Below are 22299 nucleotides of genomic sequence, written 5' to 3'. Positions count from 1 at the left end.
GTGCCCAGCCATGTTGAGTGACACACAGCCATGTTTGGTGGTCATTTCTGCTCTGCTCCCGGTGAATCCTCATGGCTGACGGATTTCAGAAGGAAGTTTGTGGGTGGTCTGCAATTTGTAGTTAATGCCAAATATGTCAATTTAGGGTCACAGTGGGCTGGAGGCCGTCATGTCAGCATCTAACACATGGCGGGGACTAACCAGGCTGGAGTTCAGGCCCACCGTAGGACACACATGCTCATGCAACATTAGAAATGAGGATGACAGAGGAGAAAAGGACAAGAATCCAAGCAAACATGGCAAGGAAGTGCCAGCTTTACACTGGCAATGACAGAAGAATGTCACATTTTATATTCATTGATGCTTTATCTTCATTTAGTGCTTACCCTGGGACATCTCCGCCGCCTCAGAAGTTTCCATTCAGAACACCAGAAGAGGTCTGATGAAGGAGACCCTTCAGTCTGTTTGGCTAATAGCTCAGGTGGCCTCATACCTCATCCTGAATGAAGACTTATGCTTCGACTCTGTGACTCGGTGGCTTCTTCCTGATTCCCGCAAGTCTTGATGTGACAAAGTGCTGCTTGGCTTCACTGTTACCGCCACTGATGTCCTGCCATTTGCCTGCTCTGTGGTATTTTTAAGCTCCACGACACAAACAATGTTGCCTGCAAAACTTTAAAGTTAAAAAGACTAATAGAAACATGGAAAGGAAGAGTTTTCAAGGAAAAAGACAAATAAAGTGTCAAGAAGCTGAGAGTGGGGCTGTGTAATTTGTGGGGAGTGTCAGTGGGCGTTCGAGAGTGACACGAGTGGACACTCTGAGGACTGCATTGTGTTTACAAAGGAGTAAAGAGCCGTCCAGTACGTAAGACAGACACTTGGGTGTCGTATCTCATGAAATAAGACATCACAGCACCTCGGAGTATGAAACAGAGCGCAGCGGCACAAACACAGACGCAGAGCCGGGGCCTGCTGTGAGAAGAGGAGCGGGGCGTTCAGCCCAACAACCTGACCAATCCACCAGCACGACTGGCTCACTTACTCCATGTGCTGCCGTGCACACAGGGTTAGACGTTAGGGTTAGGGTTAGGGTAGCCGCCCGGCTGAGTGTTCCTTCTTGTGCCTTCCACGGTCTGGGCTGCTGATTGCAGCTTCTGGGCCTTTATTACCACTGAAGGAACGTCATGCAGGGTCTGCGCCATAATCTGCAAGTTTTCATCTAACATTAGTATCCTGGTGACTTAATGATAAAGACATTTGCTGTCTTCTTTTCTTTTCTTGCACAAGAGCAGCATGGTGAAGGCAACCTTTGAAAGTTGTTAACAGAAAATTTGCAATGCAGCTTAAAAATTTGTTCTGCATTTAGTTTAGCATTGGAGACAAAAAGCCCACTAATTCCATACGAAGCGAGACTCCTGGACATTTACAACCTTTTCAAGAGATCCAAGCGGAGCCCATTGAATATTTAGTGACTCCGAGTCCCTTTAGGCTCCAGTTTTTCCTTGATAAGTTCTGTTTTCTAGCGCACACATCCACACCATCTCCAAGGGCAGCCAGCAAAGTCTCCTTTTGTTTCCTGCGTGTTTTTAATTGTGCAGACAACGCTCATTTCAGATAAGTTTTAAATACCATCAGCATCTCTCTGGGAAACACTGGCTTAGCTGGGGCCTGATGGAGCAAACGCACGCACAACATCCAAGTGCAGACCTGGGAGCAAAGGCTCATTGGCTCATTTAGTCCCATGTTGATCTCAGAAGAGCAAGAAGCAACTGACAATGGGATCTGCGTTGTTTATGGACCCACCATTATCACTCCATGCCATTTATAATGTAGAAATAACTGACGGCTCACACGTTCCACTCTTAATTGAATTAAAATAAATGAAAAAACAAAGAAAACTGGAATCAAAGTGAACCTAAAGAGCTGGTGGTTGCATCGCCCAACAGACGCCCCCATCTGGAGCTCGGCAGTGAAGAACTTAGTGGGATGAACTCCCCACAGAAGGACCACAACATCCTGTCAAGTCAGGAAACCGGATGAGTGGACACTCTAGACAGCAAAAGGCTGAGGGCTGAAGACCTGAAGAACAAGCAGACAGACAGACAGATGGACGGACGAACAGACATACGGACAGACAGGCAGACAGGCGGACAGAAAGACAGACGGTCAGACAGACAGACAGACTGCCAGATTCCCATTTATGGCTTTCCTCTCATACTGTGCTTCAGCAGGACAGGTAGAATTGTCCACAGTAATAACGAGTGTATTCATCTTGGGATAGAAGATCAGATGTGAGCTCTTCCCTGTTCCAAACACAAAGTGAAGATCAGTCCATGTGCTTTGTGGTTTGAAAATACGGTCACTCAGCATGTGGTTCAAAGTTTGACAGGGCAGCTGTCCTCTGACACTAAAAACTGTAAGATCACACTCTACTTGAAATGCTCTGATGATAAGTAACATGAGGAGTAGACCATAAAGGTTGCACCTACCATGGTGTACTCACCAGAGGCTGCTCAGTGGCACCTGTTGTCAGTATTTGAATGTGGGCATTGATGCCATCAGCCTGAGGTTCACAGTGACACAAAGCCCACCTCCTTGTACTCACAGTGGTTCCATTCCATCTGAACTAGTGTGGTGCTGAGGTGTCACCCGTTGCATGGCTGCACTCGGGTTCTAACCTGGGGTACTGAGTTAGTTTGTCATGCGCTGTATCAGTGCATCCTCCTAACCTCCTCCTCTTCCTCCTGGGACATCTCCACCACCTCAGAAGTTTTCATTTAGAACACCAGAAGATAAGACGCTTGACGAAGAAGACCCCTCAATCCGTCAGGCTCGTGTGTTTAGCTAACAGTTCAGATGTCCTCATACCTCATCCAGAACTTTCCTAAAGGCTGTGAAGATTAGCGCTTCGACTCCCTGGTTCGCCGGACATTATGGACCCAACTACCTGGTTCTCTGGAGGTTTTGATGTGCTTTTTAATCATTAAGGAATCTGAACATTTTCAGTGATTCTCTGGATTGATTGGACTTTGGACTGGACAGACTTTCTATCTTTTGCTTATAGCAATGTGTGTTTAATGAGAAAGTCTTCTAATGTAATGCATATTCCTGGAAATAAATACAATTCTATTTTTAAAAAGTGCTCCATTGTTGGAGATCAGTTTGTGAATTCAGATAGGACCCGAGCTCCCTCTCATCTCTTTGTATTCAGGTGTATCATCTCATTCAAATCAAGAGACGGGCAGCTCGGATACTTTTATATTTCATCCAAATTTAAACGAGTGCCTTTCTGCAGCCCTTAAGTGTAAAACCCGTCTGCACACGATGCTGGTGGGATGTGAAGACCCCACAGGGAGCGCTGAAGACATGCGAGCATTTCACTGATCAAATCATAAAAGAGCAGAAGGAGTCAAGCAGAAGCCATCAAAATGCTAGAATTTCACTTTTCAGCCCATTTAAGGGACCAATTAAAGAAGCAAAAGGGTTTCAAACTGCAGCCCAGAATTGAAGAATGGCAAGCAGATTCGGCCTTCGGAGGGTTAAATACATCTTAATGATTGAAAAGGAACGTTTTGAAATGTGTTTTCTCGTCTTAAATATGGATAATTTTAAAATCTATTAATATGATTAATCATTCATCAGTGATTTCCCCTGCGACCTGCACAGCATAATGTTAATTATCTCGACCATCTGTGCCAAACTACGAGAAAAAAAAAGAAGTTTCCTCTCAAGCATTTGTGTCAGGAAGTTGGTGACAAAACAGAGCGAGCCATTCAGGTACAAACCCGAGCTGGGCCAGCTGAGCCGAGCCAGCGTGTGACCTCGAGTCACGTCAGCGTCTTTAGCTTCTGTCTGAGGCACAAACTTGCAAACAGTCATAACGTTCAAAAGTGAAGGAGAGGAGAGCGTCGTGGGTACTCGAGTCACCTTTTATTTATCATCCCAATTAGTGCTTTCCTCTTGAATTCTCCCACCACTCACTGCAGGGGAGAAGGCCTGACCTCATAGTAACATTTCGGTGGTCTGCCCCTCCAAGACAAGTGGCCAGCCGTTGATTGTCATTTGCCATTGAGGCCTGCACTAAAGTTTGTTGCCTCGCGAATACCGACGCGTCGATGCTTCACTCGTTCGTTTTCCAAGATAACATTGGATTTCGAGCACACGGCATCTCGGCTGTATCTGCACGCTTTAGTCACTCAGGCACTTCTCGGCGCTATGAATATTCATGTCTGTGTTGGGACTTCTTTCATGACACACTTTAGCTGCATGCTCGGCTGCTGCATGCTGTCTGATAATGCAATATCTTCATTAATATTTATTTTCTATCATTTCCTGTACTCTCAATTCTGCTGTTATGTAAACCGGAGGTCAAAATGAAATTGTGTCGACTTTGCTGGACCGGAATGATCTTTGAAAATTTGTAACAATGAAAAAAAATATTCCTCTACTGTATATTGATCTAATTATTTAAGTCTATTGTCCTCAGGCTTGTATTTCAAAATTGTGTGTGCGTGTGCGTGGCACTTGCCCAAAGCATGAGAGCCTAAGATTTCCTAAATTCAACTCACCTCCTCACCAGCCTGGCCTGACGGTGCTGGCCCACCTAAGAGGACTGTCCTTATTGTCACGGACGACTCATCTGGGAGAGGGCCGGAGACGGGGGGACGCCGCACAAACGTTTCAAATCCCTTCACTCCACGGGCATTTCTGCAGCAAGGTGTATAACTTTGTGACAAAACAAAGGAGACGGCAAGTGAGCAGAGTCACTCTTTATCTGGCCGCAGTGGCTCTTGGCTTAATTAAATGTTTACTACATTATTGAAAAGCAAACAATACAAAAGTTGTGAGTCACATGACGAGCTCAGCCGGGACCCCTCACTACCTGCACAGTCCACTCTAATGGACTCCTTCACTTGACACCACACACTGTGGCGTAGCTCGAGTTCACGCCACTCGGGGCGGGGCTTCAATTCACCGCCCTCCAATGTATCTGAATATGTTAACCTATTTAAATAGAAAATTAAAATGTCGTATAGAGAAAATTAAGATACATTTTGCATAGATTTATTTATATAGAGAGAAACAACAATATTTTTTTCACAAAAAATGTATTTATAAGTATCAACTCGACAAGAATATAGTACAGACGCACTGATAAGCCGTGTTCTGAATATTAGTTTAATATAATTACGCTGCAAAAACCAGAACTGGTGTGGTGTACAAGTGATAGGTGGGGATGAGCAAGAACACGTTAGGATTGTTAACGAGACGAAATTATACATCTATCTATCTATCTATCTATCTATCTATCTATCTATCTATCTATCTATCTATCTATCTATCTATCTATCTATCTATCTATCTTTCTATCTATCTATCTATCTATCTATATATCTATCTATCTTTCTATCTATCTATCTATCTATCTATCTATCTATCATATAGTGCTTTCATCTATCTATCTATCTATCTATCTATCTATCTATCTATCTATCTATCTATCTATCTATATATCATATAGTGCCTTTCTCTATCTATCTATCTATCTATCTATCTATCTATCTATCTATCTATCTATCTATCTATCTATCTATCTATCTATCTATCTATCTATCTATCTATCATATAGTGCCTTTCAATCTATCTATCTATCTATCTATCTATCTATCTATCTATCTATCTATCTATCTATCTATCTATCTATCTATCTATCTATCTATCTATCTATCTTTCTATCTATCTATCTATTATCTAGTGCCTTTCTATCTATCTATCTATCTATCTATCTATCTATCTATCTATCTATCTATCTATCTATCTATCTATCTATCTATCTATCTATCTATCTATCTATCTATCTATCTATCTATCTATCATATAGTGCCTTTCTATCTATCTATCTATCTATCTATCTATCTATCTATCTATCTATCTATCTATCTATCTATCTATCTATCTATCTATCTATCTATCTATCTATCTATCTATCTATCTATCTATCTATCTAATGTTTCTGTTTATTTTTGTTATCGCCTCATAAATTTCAACTGCCGTGTCTGATGCTGTCACAGAAGGACCGTCTGAAAATGATTTTTGAAGCATTTGTGGATGAAAATCAGAGAATTCATTCATGAGTGATATTTTTCCAAACCCTGCTGCTTACACATGAAGTGTTCTGAGCCTTTTGGCCAATAATGCCGCCCCCAAAAATGTGCGGCCCGGGGCGGACCGCCCCCTCCGCCTGCCCCTGACCACACACTGGGAGCTGCGCACAGGCTCGTCGTTTGGACTTTTGGATCTCAGCCGTTGGTACGACGATACCTAACCTGTGAATAGCGATGAGAGAAAAGACACCAAAGATTTTAATGGGCACTAAAGCCTTGTCATTGTGTGCCTTGAGATGAAAATCATCGCCAACCTTTCCTTGCTCATGAAACACAGACGGCTAACAAGAGGCCGTAATGTTTCTAATAATTTGGTACCCAATCGAAACAACTGGCAGTCACAATCCGAAGTCTCGGTGATAAGGGCTCGGCTACAGCTGTGGACCACCCGCATCCCAGAAGCCAAGAACAGCAGGAAGCCTGCAGGCCTGCAGTGGCCTGCCTGGTATAGCTGGGATCTCAGAAAGGGGGCCTTAGGAGACAAGGACAGGAAGTGACCAGGGAACCACTGCCCTTAGAAATGAGACCTCACGTTTGAAAAAGGGATTTGTTCTTGTGATTTTTTTTCCTTCCAAAGACAATTTATTGAGGCAAACAGGAAACCTGAGCCAGAAGTGGGAGGAATACCTGAGGAAAAATGGTGAAGCACAAATGGAAATGTCTGAGGCTTTGAACCCTAGAAGCAGGTTGTTGTTTTTTCTTTCCACGTTCCCTGCGATCAAGTGAAAAGACGACAGACAATGGACGATACTTCAGAAGAATCATAGGAAGTTGAAAGACTTGGCAAACGTTCCACAAAAGAGAAACAGGAAATTCACGAGTTCCTGAAAGACAAACTGGACATATTATCTAAACGTCAGACTTCAGTGGCCTACGTTTAGGAAGTCAGAGAGCTCATCCATTCACAAGCCTGGCGGTCTAACAGGGATGGTCTAAGCAGGTCGCAGGTTTCACTTACAAATCTAAAGCTCCTCTTCCTCCCTCCCTCTCCTCGTCTTGTCCTCGATTCCCGTCTGTTGCACAATTCCTCCCTGGATTGCGTATCGGAAGCACGGCCTTGTTGAGCTGGGAGACTCCTACCTAACTGACCCCTCGGAGAAGTTTGCTGTTTTAATTTCATTTCAATTTGTCTGACATCCTTTCTGCTGTGATATGAAAGGTGGTGACGTGTGTCGTGGATCTCTGCTCTTAGAAGAGGGTGCCATGTGCTGTTATTGCCTCCAGTCCTGACATTTTTACAGTGGCAGCTGCTGGTGGGAGGCCATGAAGCCGGGACACTTAGATGGCAGAGGTGCCCAGAAGAAGCTCCATAACTCTCGCACGCCTCTCAGCCACTAAACTGCTGTAAACGGTGATGTTGGCCAAAGTCTCAGTCGACCACCGACAGCCCACTATATTGTTTCTCAAATGTCGTGTGGTCATTTATGGCTTGGAATGACGGTGACGATAACTTCCTCACATGGCTTTCTTGGATTTCTGTGTTGTTTGCAGTTGACTTTGCTTTGTGTAGTCAGTCGGGCGCTGCCTTCTTGTTTATGGTTGCTATGGTCGTTGGCAGTCATGTGACGTGATGATGCGCTGTGACATCATATCCTTTCTTTCTATATAAATGATGGCACCCAGGTCACAGAGTCCTAGTTTTGACGCCGATAACAAACACCAAATGATTTTTCTACCGTGCTTAGGACGCACTGCCCCAGCTTTATTGGGACGTTGCATTTGTTTCTTGGGTTGTCTTTGCTGTTTGTTTTTGTTTGATTCTCTGATGTCCGGACTTTTGTGCGTTTCTGCCTCGTCTCTTTACACTTGAGTTCCTCACCTGATTTTCTGGTGTCTGACTTTCTGATTCCCTTGGCCTTTCTAATTATTGTGACAACGTGAATCTCACAACTTCCACACTTTATTTGATTTAAGGAAAGACCTTCACAAGAGATTAGCTCTCAGTCGGAGCAGTTATTGAACGATTTGGGCTGTGCGCTTGGATGGTTTCCATTTCTGTTTTGGTTCCGACCTCGTTATTCTGGTAATGGCCCTCGTCTAACACAACAGCGATTCTCTCTTTATCCCGGACAAACAAGTGTTGTAGTCCCTGCCAGTTGGGATTACCGTTGTTCTGTCCTGTTGGTGACAGTGGCAGCCATCAGCGCTCAGGGCTGAAGAGTTTGAATTCCTTGGCCTGTCAGAGTAGGACAAGCCCTTCTTCTGGGCTGCTGTGTCGTTTTTGTGTCACGCCAGACAGACATGTTCAGGTTGGCATCACCTCGAGTCTGAAAAGAACTCGCCTTCATTTACTTTAACAATCTAAGCCAACGCTGAATTGACCTTTTAATGGCTTTGCGCACTGCCTGGGCGATGACGACGCTGGGTCAAAGAAAGTCCACCTTTAGGCCACCGTCAGGCATGAGACCCTCAGTTCTCCTTTTATCTTCTTCTTCTTCTTCTCAGACTGCCTGTTTTAGGAGAGGTCTGAACGATTTGTCTGCAGCGTCTCGAAACACGCCTGCCTGCCTCTTCTTTCACATTTTCTGTCCGTCTTTGCAGTATTTGCGATGGATTTTGATTCCTGTTGTTCTCTCTGACTTTGTTTCTTTTTGTTTTTTTCCTTTGATGCTAACTGCTCGAAGAGTTACAGGGTTGGCCTGATCGCCTCTTATCTAATTTGTAACGGCCGACCCCTTACCCAGCCGGCAGCTACACTACCAAGACCTGAGGCCTGGATAAATTACTGAGATGAACCTACATATACCAAGCCGCACCTCTAACAGATAATATTTTCACCCTCAATCGACGGTGAATCACGAGCACACAAAAGCAGATATGGTGTATAAATATATTAAATGGAACACAATAACAAACCAATGATGCACATTCCCCACGTAGAACATATCTATATCTACGTGAAACACCATCTACACAATAACAAACCCTCCCTTACCCTCGTAACGTATAACAAACAAAACACAGATAACAATAATGAATGAATAATGAAATGACGATGAACGTGAACTTGAGTCCGGGTATATTACTGTCCTGAATACGGATGACTGATTAAGAAAGAATGGATGCGTTTGAATCTCCCGAATAAATGGAACAATCTCACCGTGTTTCCTCGGCATGTGGTGGATAATGAAGTCCAACCCCGGGGTTTCTGGCGATGACTGAATTGAAGTAAATTCGGCAGAATGAGAAACAAACGGGGTACAAAGCGCGATGTGAAAAACAGCAGGTAGTGATGGTCGGTTGTCGTTAAGTGAAATCTCCGTCTTTCTCCTTCCTTCCTCGTTCCCTCCTGATCGTTTAAATAGTAACTGAATGTCAGCAGGTGCTTTCCATCCTGGGGCTGCGGTCTCTCTCCCTCATCCGTCCACGACATTCACTCACGTACACATCACGAACAGTCAACGGGACGATGGAAACAAACACGCACTCAGCACAGACATCGAATACACGATTACTGTGTGGCCCCGCTACAAATTCTTTGTTTTTTGGTTTTTTAGACTTTCCCAGCATGCAACGATTTTTGTTAACCCTTTGAACTCTGCCCTCCCCAACAATTTTCTGCAATTCTGAAAGCCATAAATAGTGACTTCTAAAAGTCAAACTGTATTTAATGATGATAATAAGCCACAATGTTATAACAACCGATTACTACAACACAACACACTTTCAGTACCACTTCCATTCTCACAGCATTTGTAAGGGTCTCGTTTTCCCACAAGTGCTGTTACATTTCAGCCAGGGTTCCTCCTCTAGCTGGGGTTCAACTCAACTGGCTTTTTGTGTTTGTGCTTCATTGTTAATTCTTTCTTTTGTTTGTATTAATTGTATTCCTTTCTGTTTGTGTTGTTCTTTGTATTCGATTGTGTCCACGTATCTACAGTATGTCGGAGTTACATTCTGTGTGCTTTGTGGGCGGTCCCTAAGGAGGTGGGGCCACCTGCCCGTCACCACTGGCCTCATCCCCATAAAGGCGGGGACAACCCACAATTCCTTGCAGTTCATTTGAATGCATTTCTTGACTTGTGATTTTCTGTGAATTTCCAGATTTTTGGGCTTCGTTAGCTGGAATTGCATTTGGGACTTGACTGCTTGGATTGGTTTTCCCCTCTGTGCCTCTCGCACTTTTGGAATCCTCGCCGTGTAACAAAGCCTTTTTTGAAAATATTCATTATAAAGATTCTGCTTAGCACGCAGTGATACTCGCCGGGGTTTTTGGTGGCCATTTTTGGAACTGCTCAGGTGCTTTGGGACTCTCGACCTTCAACACACAGGCGTGTTTGAGGCCCTGCTGCCTTGGGCCGAGCGTCGCGACTTTAGCTAACTCTTTGGCTCACCTTGGGAATCTCCTTTTTGTAAGTTTGCTGGTCCATTTTCTCTTTGATCTTGTGGTTTGTGCCTTCTGGAGCAGCAGTTTGGTCATCTTGTATGGGTTTGTCTTTTGTATTTCGGTTTTCTTTTGTATATTTTTGCATTTAGTTTTATTACTTTGCATATTTTTGAATTTTGATCTTTTGCAATTTCTGACATTTTGATTTGCTTGTGGATTTTTTTGAGTTCAGGGATTTTTTTTATTGAAGACATTTTTATGCATGTTGTGATCTTCCCTGAATGAAATCATAACTGCTGGATCTGTGAGGTGCTAACCACTGAACCGCTGTGCTGTCTTAAGTGCAGGCAGGGTGTCTGCCTGTTTTATAAAGCTGCAGGCACTAAAGAATATCGAAGTGATGGCAGGCGAGGCGCTTTGTGTCGATGAAGATGAGCGAGGTGAGGTGAAGATGTCCAGGTGGGGCTCCGTCACCACATCACTGCTTGATTGTCTGCCGACTTGCTGACTTGTCGTTGTTTGCCTTCACTGGCACAGACATCTTTGTCCATCCATCCATCTCTTCATGTTCACAGCCTGCTTTTTGGTCTCTAAGGCCGGGTTTATACTTCACGCGGCGTGACACATGCTGCAGCGGACGCTCCTTCTACGCTAGCGTTGTAGTGTTTATACTTGAGCGCGTACTTTGCGTACTTCTGGAGAAATCCACCAGGTGACAGTGCGAGATATCATCACGGTGAGAACAGGCTCGGCTTCTCTGTGTTGTGAATTGCCTGGAACAGCCATTAAATTCCAATGACACCTTACTGCAATATCTCTGAAAAGGATGTTTAGTGATTAAATTCATCAGTCCAGGGATTTGTCCATTTCAGGTACGCTTTGGGCACGAAAAAGAAAAAATCCCTGGACGAGGCATCAGCTCATCGTAAGGTGAATAGAAGCACACACATACACGCTGGCGTCATTTTAGTGTCACCAAATCTGCATATCTTTGAAAGGAAACCCAGCAGGAAAACATGGAAACTCCAGGCAGGGCACATCAGCGACGTGACTCCCTGCAAGACAGCAGCGCTAACGCTCCGCCACCGTGTCACCTCCATGTGTGTCATTATTAACAGTATTCATTATTTAAACGAAATTACCGAGTTATCTGTAACATGTAACATACATACTTTAATGCATTTCATCATGAAAGTGATATCAAGTACAAATCTAAGGATTCTAAATGTGCAGAGAGTTGGAATATCAGACATGTAATGTGCGCAGTGTGGCAATCGCTGCTGTCAGGTCCGGATGGAAGCCCTAGGAAAAAAGACGGCACAGAAGACGGTATGTGAGACTTTTAAAACGTGTCGTGTCATTACGATCGGGAATATGCGACGCTTGAATATAAAAGCGCAACCAATACATCTGTATGTCGGCATTTTGCTTCACCACATCGAACCATTTATCAAATATCGAAGCGCGCACACTGATCTCGTAGGATCCGCGAAGTGGCTTTCTGTCACATGTAGATAGTAAACAGGGACTTGGACGTCACATTCCAACTTTTAGCACACTGCGCCCCTCGACTTTTTGCTGGGACTGCAACTCGCGCACATGTCGTGTTAATTTCTGAGGACCTGCTCAGAGGACGCCTCAAATGAACGCTCAGAATGCGTGGCGGCCATGATGCGGGCACGTACGCGTTCTGAGCGTGAAGTATAAACGGGCCCTAAATCAAAAGGGCGAGCAATCCAAATGTCCAAGTAGGATTTCTTCCCACCTCTTGATGCTCTTTTTTTTTTGCACTTTTCGTTTCCCATTAATTTCCCCTTCTTAATATTATTTTTGAACACTCCTAGACTTTAATGCAAACACAAATCAAAACAAGCGATTACCACAAGGCACATGCTGTTGTCTTAGAATGGAGCCCATGGCGTCACTCAGGTTGTTTCACAGCACAGCAACGGTGGCCCGGTGGCCCTACTTGATGTCATCATGGCCTGTGTGTGCAAAGCAAAGAAACCAACAGCAAGGGCAAAATGAAGAGAACAGAATAAGCAGAAGGCCGTGAAACGGTCCCATGCATCCTCACCCTAAACTCTGGGGTCACATTCTGCTCCCTTTACACTTCGCGTGGCCCCCATTTCAATGAAGACCCCAAATGTTTCTGCGGTCCTGAGTGAGAGCGCCTGCCGGTCTTTGTGATCTTCGCCGTTTGCTCAGGTGACACTGAAGGCTCTCGGGGCTCCCGCTCGCTGGCTTCCCTGTTTTACTCTTTCAGCTTCGCAAATCTTCTGACTATTTATGTTCTGCTTGTTTTTACAGCTGGACATTTAAATTTTATATTTTTTATATTCTTTATTTAATGAAAAAAATGTTAAAAGTTGTTTAGGCTGGTGAGGTGTTTTGGCCATTTTGTCCTTTCTTATCGAGGTAAATTATAACAACACGGTAAAAGAAAACTATAGGAGTTCAGATATTTATTCTGTTAATGAATTTCATTTTGCATTCTCTTATGATGGTGGCAGGATAAGCTGGTGGTCACTGCTTCTGGGAAGCTCCAGGAGACGGAGTTCAAATCCCACGCTCATAAAAATGGACTAAGAACTCCAAAAGACCCAAAAGTGCAGAAGGGAGCCTTCAAAACCGCTGGCTCAAAGAACAAAACAACATTTCAAAATAGGAGAACACTAATTAATAAATTAACAAAGGAAGAGACAAACCTAATCCAAGAGTAGTCTGATTAAACGAGCGAATAATCCAAAAATGAAAAGCAAAAAATCAAAAGACAAAGAAAAATGTAAAATGGTTTAAATACCAACACAGCTCACCGAGCACAAAGACTGAGCTGAACAACAAACGCAGGGAGCCACCGACCGCTGGGCTCAGGTGGGGTATACGATGAGAAGGGCTGGGCACCTGAAGACCCCCACAAAGAAGGGGCACCAAAAACATAATCAACGAACAAACAGGAAGAATCACAAAAACAGAAAGTCATGACAGTGTGCCGCCTGGCCAGTCAGGTCCAGGTCGCCGAGTTCGTTTAACTCCAAAAAAGCTTCAGTTTTAAAAACAAGGAAACAAAAAGGCCTGGAAAGGTAAGTCTATGGGGAAGCATTTTAAGGGTGCACAAGGGGAGGGACGGAATTGGGAGAGACTGGTGAAGAATTGTACCTGGAAGACCCCGCCCTGACTCCACCCCTTCTGCTCTACCACAAGACCAGCAGTGAAGAGGGCAGAGCTCTGCGTGATTGGATTGCGTTTATGAACGTCACGGCTCTTTTTTGAGCTGCCATCTTTTTAGTCCTTTGGCTAATGAACGGAATTTTACAAATGAAATCCTAAGACTTCCTGATTATCCGCTACCTCTTATTTTGTTATGCCAAATATAAAAAGGGGTCCACGCCTCCCCCCGCCACTCACCCCATTGACTTTGATGAGGTAATCATCCAGCTGCGATCAATCGTATTGTCAAAGTTCTCGATATGCACTTGACAAACGTGGGACTAAGACTCCACTGATGTGGCAACGCTTCTCTGTCTCTTTCGCTTTTAATGCCCTCGTGTTGGTTTGAGGGGTCTGTGGTGATTGGCTCCTCCCATCTCTTCTCAGTGACCTGCAATGGCCCCTGATTGACGCTGGAGTTGACGTCTCATGGCCAGTGACAGGACGATTCTCAGGCCACTGGCTGTGTCATCCTCAGCCTACACTGTGATGCCCAGAGTGTTTAAATCAGAACTGGAGTTTGATTATAAAAGAGCCAAAGTCAGCATTATGTGTGGGCACGTCCAGTACGGACCCTCGTCTTACTGCGCTCACTGCTTCTTCTATTCAGAGATTTTCACAAGCACTCCAGCTCCTGTGTGGAGACGCAACGCAAGAAACGGGCAGTTGAAAGACGGGCAATGAGTGGTCCGTGCAGCTCAAGGTGGTCCACACACACGGCCACTCAATCCATTAGGCAACAGAGGTAGCCCCCCGAGGGGTGCTGTTTATGAACATCAAGGGGCGTGCGTTCTGGTAACTGAGAGGGACTTGTTTAAGGTTTGGGGTTTAAATGAACTTCAACTGACGCGGTCTGAGTGGGATCCATTAAAACCAGTGGAGTTGATCTTCAATTTGTAAAGGAATTGTCACCAACTTTGTCATTAAAATGTCATCAGTTAGGTGATACACATCTGAAACGTGTCATTTTCAATAACAGTTATGAACACCTACTAAAAATCAGCTTCAGTCACACATTACACATCACAATTTATTTGAGAAATTCCAGTCTGGTTTTCACACTGGTCATAGTAGAGAAACGGCACTAACACGGGTTGTAAATGACATTCTGATATCCTCTGATGAAGGAAACTCTACTGTCATGATGTTGTGGGACTTAAGTGCAGCATTTGACACCATCGACCATTCTATTTTACTGCACAGGCTAGAAAATGATGTTGGGCTTACAGGCACCGTGCTCACTTGGTTTAGTTCTTATTTCTCAAATCGATTCCAATATGTACAGAAATGTGCTGACAGGACTCCATCATTATACACAGAAGTTCAATATGGTGTCCCACAGGGCTCAGTACTGGGACCTTTACTGTTTGCACTTTACAGGCTTCCACTGGGATCTCTCATTAGGAAACATCATGTTAACGTTCACTCATATGCAGATGACACCCAGTTATACCTGTCATTTAAATCAAATGAAGTTTCTCCGATGTTGTCTTTAATTAGTTGTGTTAGCGAATTAAAGGAGTGGATGGATGAGAACGACTTGTCTTTAAATACAGATAAAACAGAGATGTTAATTGTTGGAGGGAATGACGCTGATCACAACAATATTCTGTCATCGTTTAACTCAGTTGGAGTCCCCATTAATTTTATTGAATCAGCCCGCAATCTAGGAGTTATCTTTGACTCTAGCATGTCATTTAAAGAGCACATTACAAAGTTCTCCAAATCAGGTTTCTTCCATCTTAAAAATGTTGGGAAATTAAGGCGCTTTCTAAATAAACAGGATTCTGAGAAACTAATTCATGCATTTATCTCTAGTAGGATTGACGACTGCAATGCGGTGTTCACTGGATGTTCAAACTGTTCTTTATACAGCCTCCAGTTAATCTGCAAGAATTATTACAAGAACAAGAAAATACGAACACATAACACCAGTTCTTAAATCCTTACACTGGCTCTCGGTTAAGTTTAGGGCAGATTTCAAAATCCTCCTTTTAACATATAAAGCATTAAATGGCCAAGGTCTGGCTTACTTGTCTGAACTTATCATAACTTACAAACCTGAGCGCACATTAAGATCCCAAGATGCCGGTCTGCTTAGGATTCCAAGGATTAATAAAATAACAGCAGGAGGTCGAGCTTTTAGTTACAGGGCCCCTAAACTGTGGAATGGTCTGCCTGCTACTATAAGAGATGCCCCTTCAGTCTCAGCTTTTAAATCCCGGCTGAAGACTCACTACTTCAGTTTAGCACACCCTGACTAGAGCTGCTGATTAACTGTACAGACTGCACCTCTGTTGTTAATCATTAGCACTAAAACATAAGTAACATGACAGTTAGAATTGTATACTAACCCTCACCTATTCTGTTTCTCTTCTCAGTACTCAAATGTACCACTTGGTGCCATGGCCCACCTGCCAAGTTGTTCTGCCTGCCTAAGGCAAAGTCATCACTGATGGAGGATCACAGGAATCGTGGGGTGCAGGGGTCCTTTCATCGGATTGGCTGGCCCAGCGCTGACTCAGCTGTGGATTGGCCAATAGGGGGAGGCAGCTTGATGGCTGAGGTCTCCAGGACTCTGAGCAAATCCGAATCATATTATGGGATTCATCGCCTTTTAAATTCTGCTCCATACTTGTAATATTTCTATTGTATTGAGGATTTCTTCTGTGTATTGTATTGCATTGTATTGACCCCCTTCTTTTTGACACCCACTGCACGCCCACCCAGCCTGGTAAGGGGTCTCTCTCTGAACTGCCTTTCCTGAGATTTCTTCCATTTTTTCCCTACAAGGTTTTTTTTTGGGAGTTTTTTCTTGTTGTCTTAGAGAGTCGAGGCTGGGGGGCTGTCAAGTGGCAGGGTCTGTTAAAGCCCATTGTGGCACTCCTTGGGTGATTTTGGGCTCTACAAAAATAAATGGTATTGTATTGTATTGTACTGTATAAATACGATCTACTAAAATGCTAGTCAAATGAAATATTTTGTATTTATTGATTTTAACTTACTGGCACTGTTGGTTCTCTTTGCTTGATTTCAGTGCTGATAAGAGCACCATTTTAGCGCATTGGCTCCACTTTGCTTATTTAAAGTTTCATTCAACCCCAGCACAATTACCAGAGTTTCACTTGGGCCCCGACCGGCACGTTTCTTTTATTCGAGTCGGTCCAACTGCAGATGCGCAAATTCCACCAAACGAAACGCTGCCCTGCTCTGAACGTTTGTGCCAAGTCGATGCATTTCTGCCCTTCTTTCTCCATCACTTCTTTCTGAAAAGGTTCGGATGCGCTGTAGCTGTTGCCCTGGAAACGCCGCTGTCCCGTCCGAAAGGCCACCGGAAAACAAGGAGGCAGCGCGGGGAGCGTCGGTACCGCAGGGACTCGCAGCCTCGGGGCTTCCCACAACCAAACAGCGGCCGCTGAACCGTTGGCTGCCCCGAAGACCCCATGCTGTGACTCTAAAGAACGTGGCGTTTGTAAAAGTTTAATGAGAGGGAAACGAAAGAGAAACGAGAAGAACCAAAGAGCAGAAAAAGGGACATCTTGTGGGACAAGCGGAGACGCGACACCCGGTGCAGGGCAGAGATAAGAACACCCGTCAGCCCCCCTCGTGTAGGCTTTAATTATATATACTGTAGGAAACCAAAAAGACGGTGGAAACGGAACGAGTCCGCTTGCATTCGTAGAAACAAACCGAACGATGGCTAGAAGCTGACTTGCGAGATATGAACTATTTAATACTAACGAATGTCAACATAATACGAATATTAATATATATATATATACATACATACATACATAAAGTAGATACATCGGGATGCTACCAGCATTGAATTAACAGGTTGGTTGGTTTGTTTGTTCTTCGATGTAAAAAGTGCAAAAATAAAAACAAACGAAAATGACGTGAAAAGTAATCGATCGCGTTTACTATTGACTAAAGAAATAATTTTTAAAAAATGAAGTAAAACATGGAAAATTGACCAGCAGATTTTTAGGAGCGCTTCAGGCGAAAGGAAAACTATTAAAGGCTCGCTTGGCATAATAATAATAATAATAATAATAATAATAATAATAATAATAATAATAATCAGAGAGAGAGGGAGAAGTCATTTGTGCGGTAAATATTTGATCTGCGGGACTGCAATTAGAAACACAACAAACGGAGGGCAATGCGAATCAACTCGAAGAAACGGCACGAGTCGCTAAAGTGGCACATCCGAAAAAAAAACAACAACAAAAAAACAAAGAACAACAAAAAAAAGAAGAACAAAGATACCGCCCGGCATTCGGACCGACATGTGCGGCTGGTCGCGCCCCACAGTTTCCTTCTCGTCGACGAGGTCTCCTTTTTTATCTCGTCGTTCTGTTAGGTGGCATCAGCCTCTGCCCGTGCCAGGGCATCGCACCGTCCTGAAAGGACTTCACTATAACAGTGGAAGGTGGCGTTTATACACACCACAAATGTCCCTCCGCTTAAATACCTGATGGCCATTTTAAAAAAATCGAACATGCCATCAGAGCAAAACGAAATCTGATCACCAACCTTGCCAGTCAAAATGGTAAACGAAAGCAGAATTTACAGTGCGTGTCTCATTTAACGTTAACTGGGCCGTCATTTTAAAGATTGGAGAGAAACGGACACATACTGTCGCCGAAGGTCCTCTCAGCGTCAGAGCTAAAGTGGCAGGGTTAACACCCACTTAAAGATAAAGGTGCCCGCTGGCACCATAACTGACTCTTCACAGCGATGCCATCGCAACACCGTCGTTGGTTCCCTACCGTAAGAAGGTTCTAGAAAGATCCTTTATTGATTTGTTTGTCTGGGGCCGTAACAGGTGAACAGCCGGCCACAAACAGATCGTAACGATTTGTAAAATACCGGTGGGCTCGCCATTTTAAATCAGGACCCCTAAAAGTAGCGCAAGCCCAGCTTTGCTCGATCAGGTGCTGTGACGTACCCTGCTGCTGCTTTAGTAGCCTTTTTTTTTTTGTTTGCGGCCCAAAGGCCCCGCAGTGTGTCTTTGTCGAGTAAAGTGATGATTACACGGGACATCAAAACGAAATGCGGTCCCCTGGCCCGCCTTTGTGACAGGGCCGGGGAGGACAGCTAGGGGCTGAAGTTCGGGTTCAAAATGCTGGCCACGTAGGCAGAGCCCATGCTTTAATACCGTTAATGTGAATTACTGTGGGAGTGCTGGTCTGGGTACCTGTCGTTCTTGCTCTCCACGCGTGTTTATCACGGAATTGCCATTCGGCCCCCACATCGAGTTATATAACAAGAAAGGCACACACGAAATCCTAATTTACGTGGCGCCTTTCAGGCTGTCAAATCTCTACACGGCAATTCAGAAAGAACATCAGGGCACACAGGGCATTGGATAGAAAGACCGTCCGCCTAAACACGAAATAAAGATAAACGCAAGATACACAAAGTGTCGAAATTGAATATAAGACAATAAACCAGAATCAAAACCCCCGAACCAGTAACATGTGCTGCGATACAAACGCCCGGACAGACGGAGGGCATCAGCGGAAAGTAGGATGTCGGGGTCACTCGAGTAAAGAAAGGAGTTTGAAGCGGACAGATTGTGTCGATTCGGTGGGTCTCATTAATTGGGGGGGGGGGTCTCCCCAAAGTGTGGGCGCTATAAAGCTGAAGGTAGCTAGCTATCACCTGTAGCGCGGGTGAATTTCAAGCACCACGAGAAAATTTCAAATCCTAACGGGAATTTTATTATTCTTGCGAGTCTTATTATTACAACGTATTATACGGCTTTTTCACACCCGGGACAAGCCCAGGCCGGGACGCCAGTTCGTGGCAGTTTTAAGTTCATTATTCAGACCGGGGGGCTCCAAGTGTCCATTATGGAGGTTCTTTTTAACGCAACCACGGAACGACAACGGCACCTGCTACGTAACCAGGGCGCGCGCGCGTTAATGAGACGTCGTAATGAGGCGTCGTGAGAGTTTCTGCCCAAGTGGCACTCGCTCGGATTTAAAGCCGCATCGGCACCTTCAACTCGCTTTCGATCATTCAAGTTGAGTGGCTGAGCGCCTACGGCTAGCAAGAAGGACCAAACCTGGTCTTTGAAGAAAAGCGCGAAACGCGTTCACCTCTCGAGTCCGTCGCTCGGCGTGGGATCGAGGCTGTGTGTGCAGCTTCATCAGTGAGGAAGGCGACAAGAAGAGGAGGGGGCGAGAGAGAGAGAGAGAGAGAGAAAGAGAGGGGGGCACGGCGGCAGCGGCGGCGGCGGAGGAGAGCGAGTGCGCGAGCAGATAGTAAAAAGAGAGCGTGCAGCCGAGTGAGCAGAGCCCTGTTTGGGTTTCTTTTCATTTTCATCTGAAAGCCCGGGCATTGATCGGCTCCTGGATGATCCAAAACCTAACGATCTGTCTGGCGCTGCTACACCTGGACCCCCTGACCAGCACTCCGCCGACATGTCCCGCAGGAAGCAGAGCAATCCCCGGCAGATCAAACGTAAGTTTAGTTTTGGTTTCTTCATTTTCGCCTTTATTGATTTCTGGGTTGGTCACAACTCGGCTTCAACGGAAAGTTGCGGGTTACTGAATGAAGTGCCTGTTGTATGCTAAACCCCGCAGGGCTTGTCGTGCCAAGTGATCTTACTGTTCAATCTGCTGCTTCTTCGTCTTGTTCTCTCGCCGCCGTCTGCGCGACTCTGTCGTGCTTTTCGCTCCGCATGCTGCAGATGGGCGATTGTCAAAGTTTCGTTGGGGTCGAGCCGGCGGCTTTGCTGTCGCCGGGAGCCTCTAGTCGGCTCCGTGGGTCTTTTGATGCCGAGACCGATGCTGCACAGAGGCCACTTTTGCTGTGCGCGAAGAAGCGTTGCCTGTACGGAGATGAGCGGGCCGTTTGCGGGTGATCCCCCGGACGGACGGACGGACACGGGCCCCGTCGACGAACGGGCAGCATCGCTTCAGCCCTTTTTCCCCTGAGACGGTGCAAACGTACCGGGGCGCACGCGACATCTCCGTAAAGACTTGTTGAATTACACGTAAAGTTTGACGTGCGCCTCCGAGCTCTTTATAACTTTCATCCGCGCTCCTCGTCCCTTTAACTTGGTGGCTTTTCACGAGATGTGGCGCCTGCCTCCGAGTGATTGTAGGCGTACGAAGGAAGCCAAAAATGTAGAAATGCACAAGCAGTGCGGCCCAATCCTCGGCATGCAGGCTCCCCCGATGCGACGGGCTCTTACGAGACAAACTTTCTGTACCTGCCACAGACGGCGACCGGCGAGTACTTCCAGCAAAACGTAAAGGCTTCTCATCAGGCGTTGCGGTTTGTCGCTTTTAAAGTACGCCCTGGCCCCCGAACTTCAAGATGCAAGTGGGCTGCGTGTCACCACCCGGCCAGTCGAGGCTTTCCCACGGAGTGCCAAGTGACCGCGGGCCTCTTGAACTTCCGAGCTCCCGTCTCTACCTTGTGATGGGAAATTCTAAATTAGTGCCGAAGAGTTCAGGTCCAAAGTTGTGGGGACGAGCAAATTAACGAATTCAATGGGACCGCGAAGGGAACGCGGGGCGGGCGAGGGGTGAAAGCAGTCCTGACCTAAATTATTATAAAGGTCCCGCACGGTGCGCCCTGAGCCCCCCGACGACGGGCGTTCGTCTGAACAGGTGAGCGCACAGGTAGCGGGGGGCAGACGAGCTGGAGCAGGCCGCGCGCCTTTGGAATGCAATTGGGAGGAAGGGGCTTTGGGGTCTGGAGCCGGTGGGCCACGCTAGGGGATAGCAGAGGGCGAAAAGCCCCAAAAGTCTACAGTTCTCGGCCTTCAGCCCCCCCATGAAAGCGGCTTCATTCAAACGACCTCCGAAAAGGCGACGGGGGGCTCTTCAGTTATCACTCCGAGGTGTGACGGAATGTGCAGCATCGCTGAGGAGAGAAACGGCGTCACTGCACTTCATTTTAGACTGGCACCGAAATAATGGGGCGCTTTTTTGTTTTTATTTATTTATTTATTATTTACTTATTCTCCAGAATTAAAAAAAAAATGACAGTTTGGGTTTTCATTTGTTTAGCGGGATGAGTCTTAATAAAAGTCACGAGAAGTGCATCTCTAGTTTCTAAAATTTGTCGATAAAGCACTTTTAAATAGTGCTAAATAAAAATGTAAAAGATCATTTAAAATAGTTCTGCATAAAAAAAATCATAATCATTAATCTATGTATTTAGTCTAATAAAAAAGAAATAACGTACATGACTGTTAATGTAGTGTATAATTAAAAGGAGCAATGTGGATAATCATTCATAAATAAATTTAGTCTTTGATTAAAAAGGAACAATCACCGTTCAAAATCGAAATGTGTTTGGGCAGCAGCGGAGACCACAAATGAGGTGGCGCTGACCTGGAATTGGTGTGATGGTTTGTACCCGAAGTGGCTGTTGGGCAAAGGTGTACAAAGGAATAAATATATTTAATAAATACATTAGACTCATCATAACAATTCAATTCTCTATTAAACGGTGACAAGAATAATAATAATAAGAAGAAGAAGAAGAAGAGTTTAGTCACCATACCCAGGAATGTACATAATGTATATAATAATAGCAATAATTCATTTAGTCTGTGCATATGATATTATT

At 44.9% G+C, this 22299-nt stretch overlaps 1 protein-coding gene across 3 annotated transcripts in view; it reads left to right on the top strand.

The window, feature by feature from the left end:
* Positions 1-19936: 19936 nt before the first annotated feature.
* zfpm2a (zinc finger protein, FOG family member 2a) overlaps positions 19937-22299 on the top strand; it is a 166298-nt gene continuing 163935 nt past the window's right edge. For all 3 annotated transcript variants that reach the window (XM_028790922.2, XM_051935546.1, XM_028790921.2), the window contains exon 1: positions 19937-20175. In XM_028790922.2, the coding sequence (XP_028646755.1) occupies positions 20136-20175 (40 nt within the window). In that variant the 5' untranslated portion in view covers positions 19937-20135. The remainder of the gene's footprint in view (positions 20176-22299) is intronic.

This window comes from Erpetoichthys calabaricus, chromosome 13 (assembly GCF_900747795.2).
Source record: "Erpetoichthys calabaricus chromosome 13, fErpCal1.3, whole genome shotgun sequence".
Taxonomy (NCBI): domain Eukaryota; kingdom Metazoa; phylum Chordata; class Cladistia; order Polypteriformes; family Polypteridae; genus Erpetoichthys; species Erpetoichthys calabaricus.
This window is presented reverse-complemented; position numbering and strand designations above follow the sequence as displayed.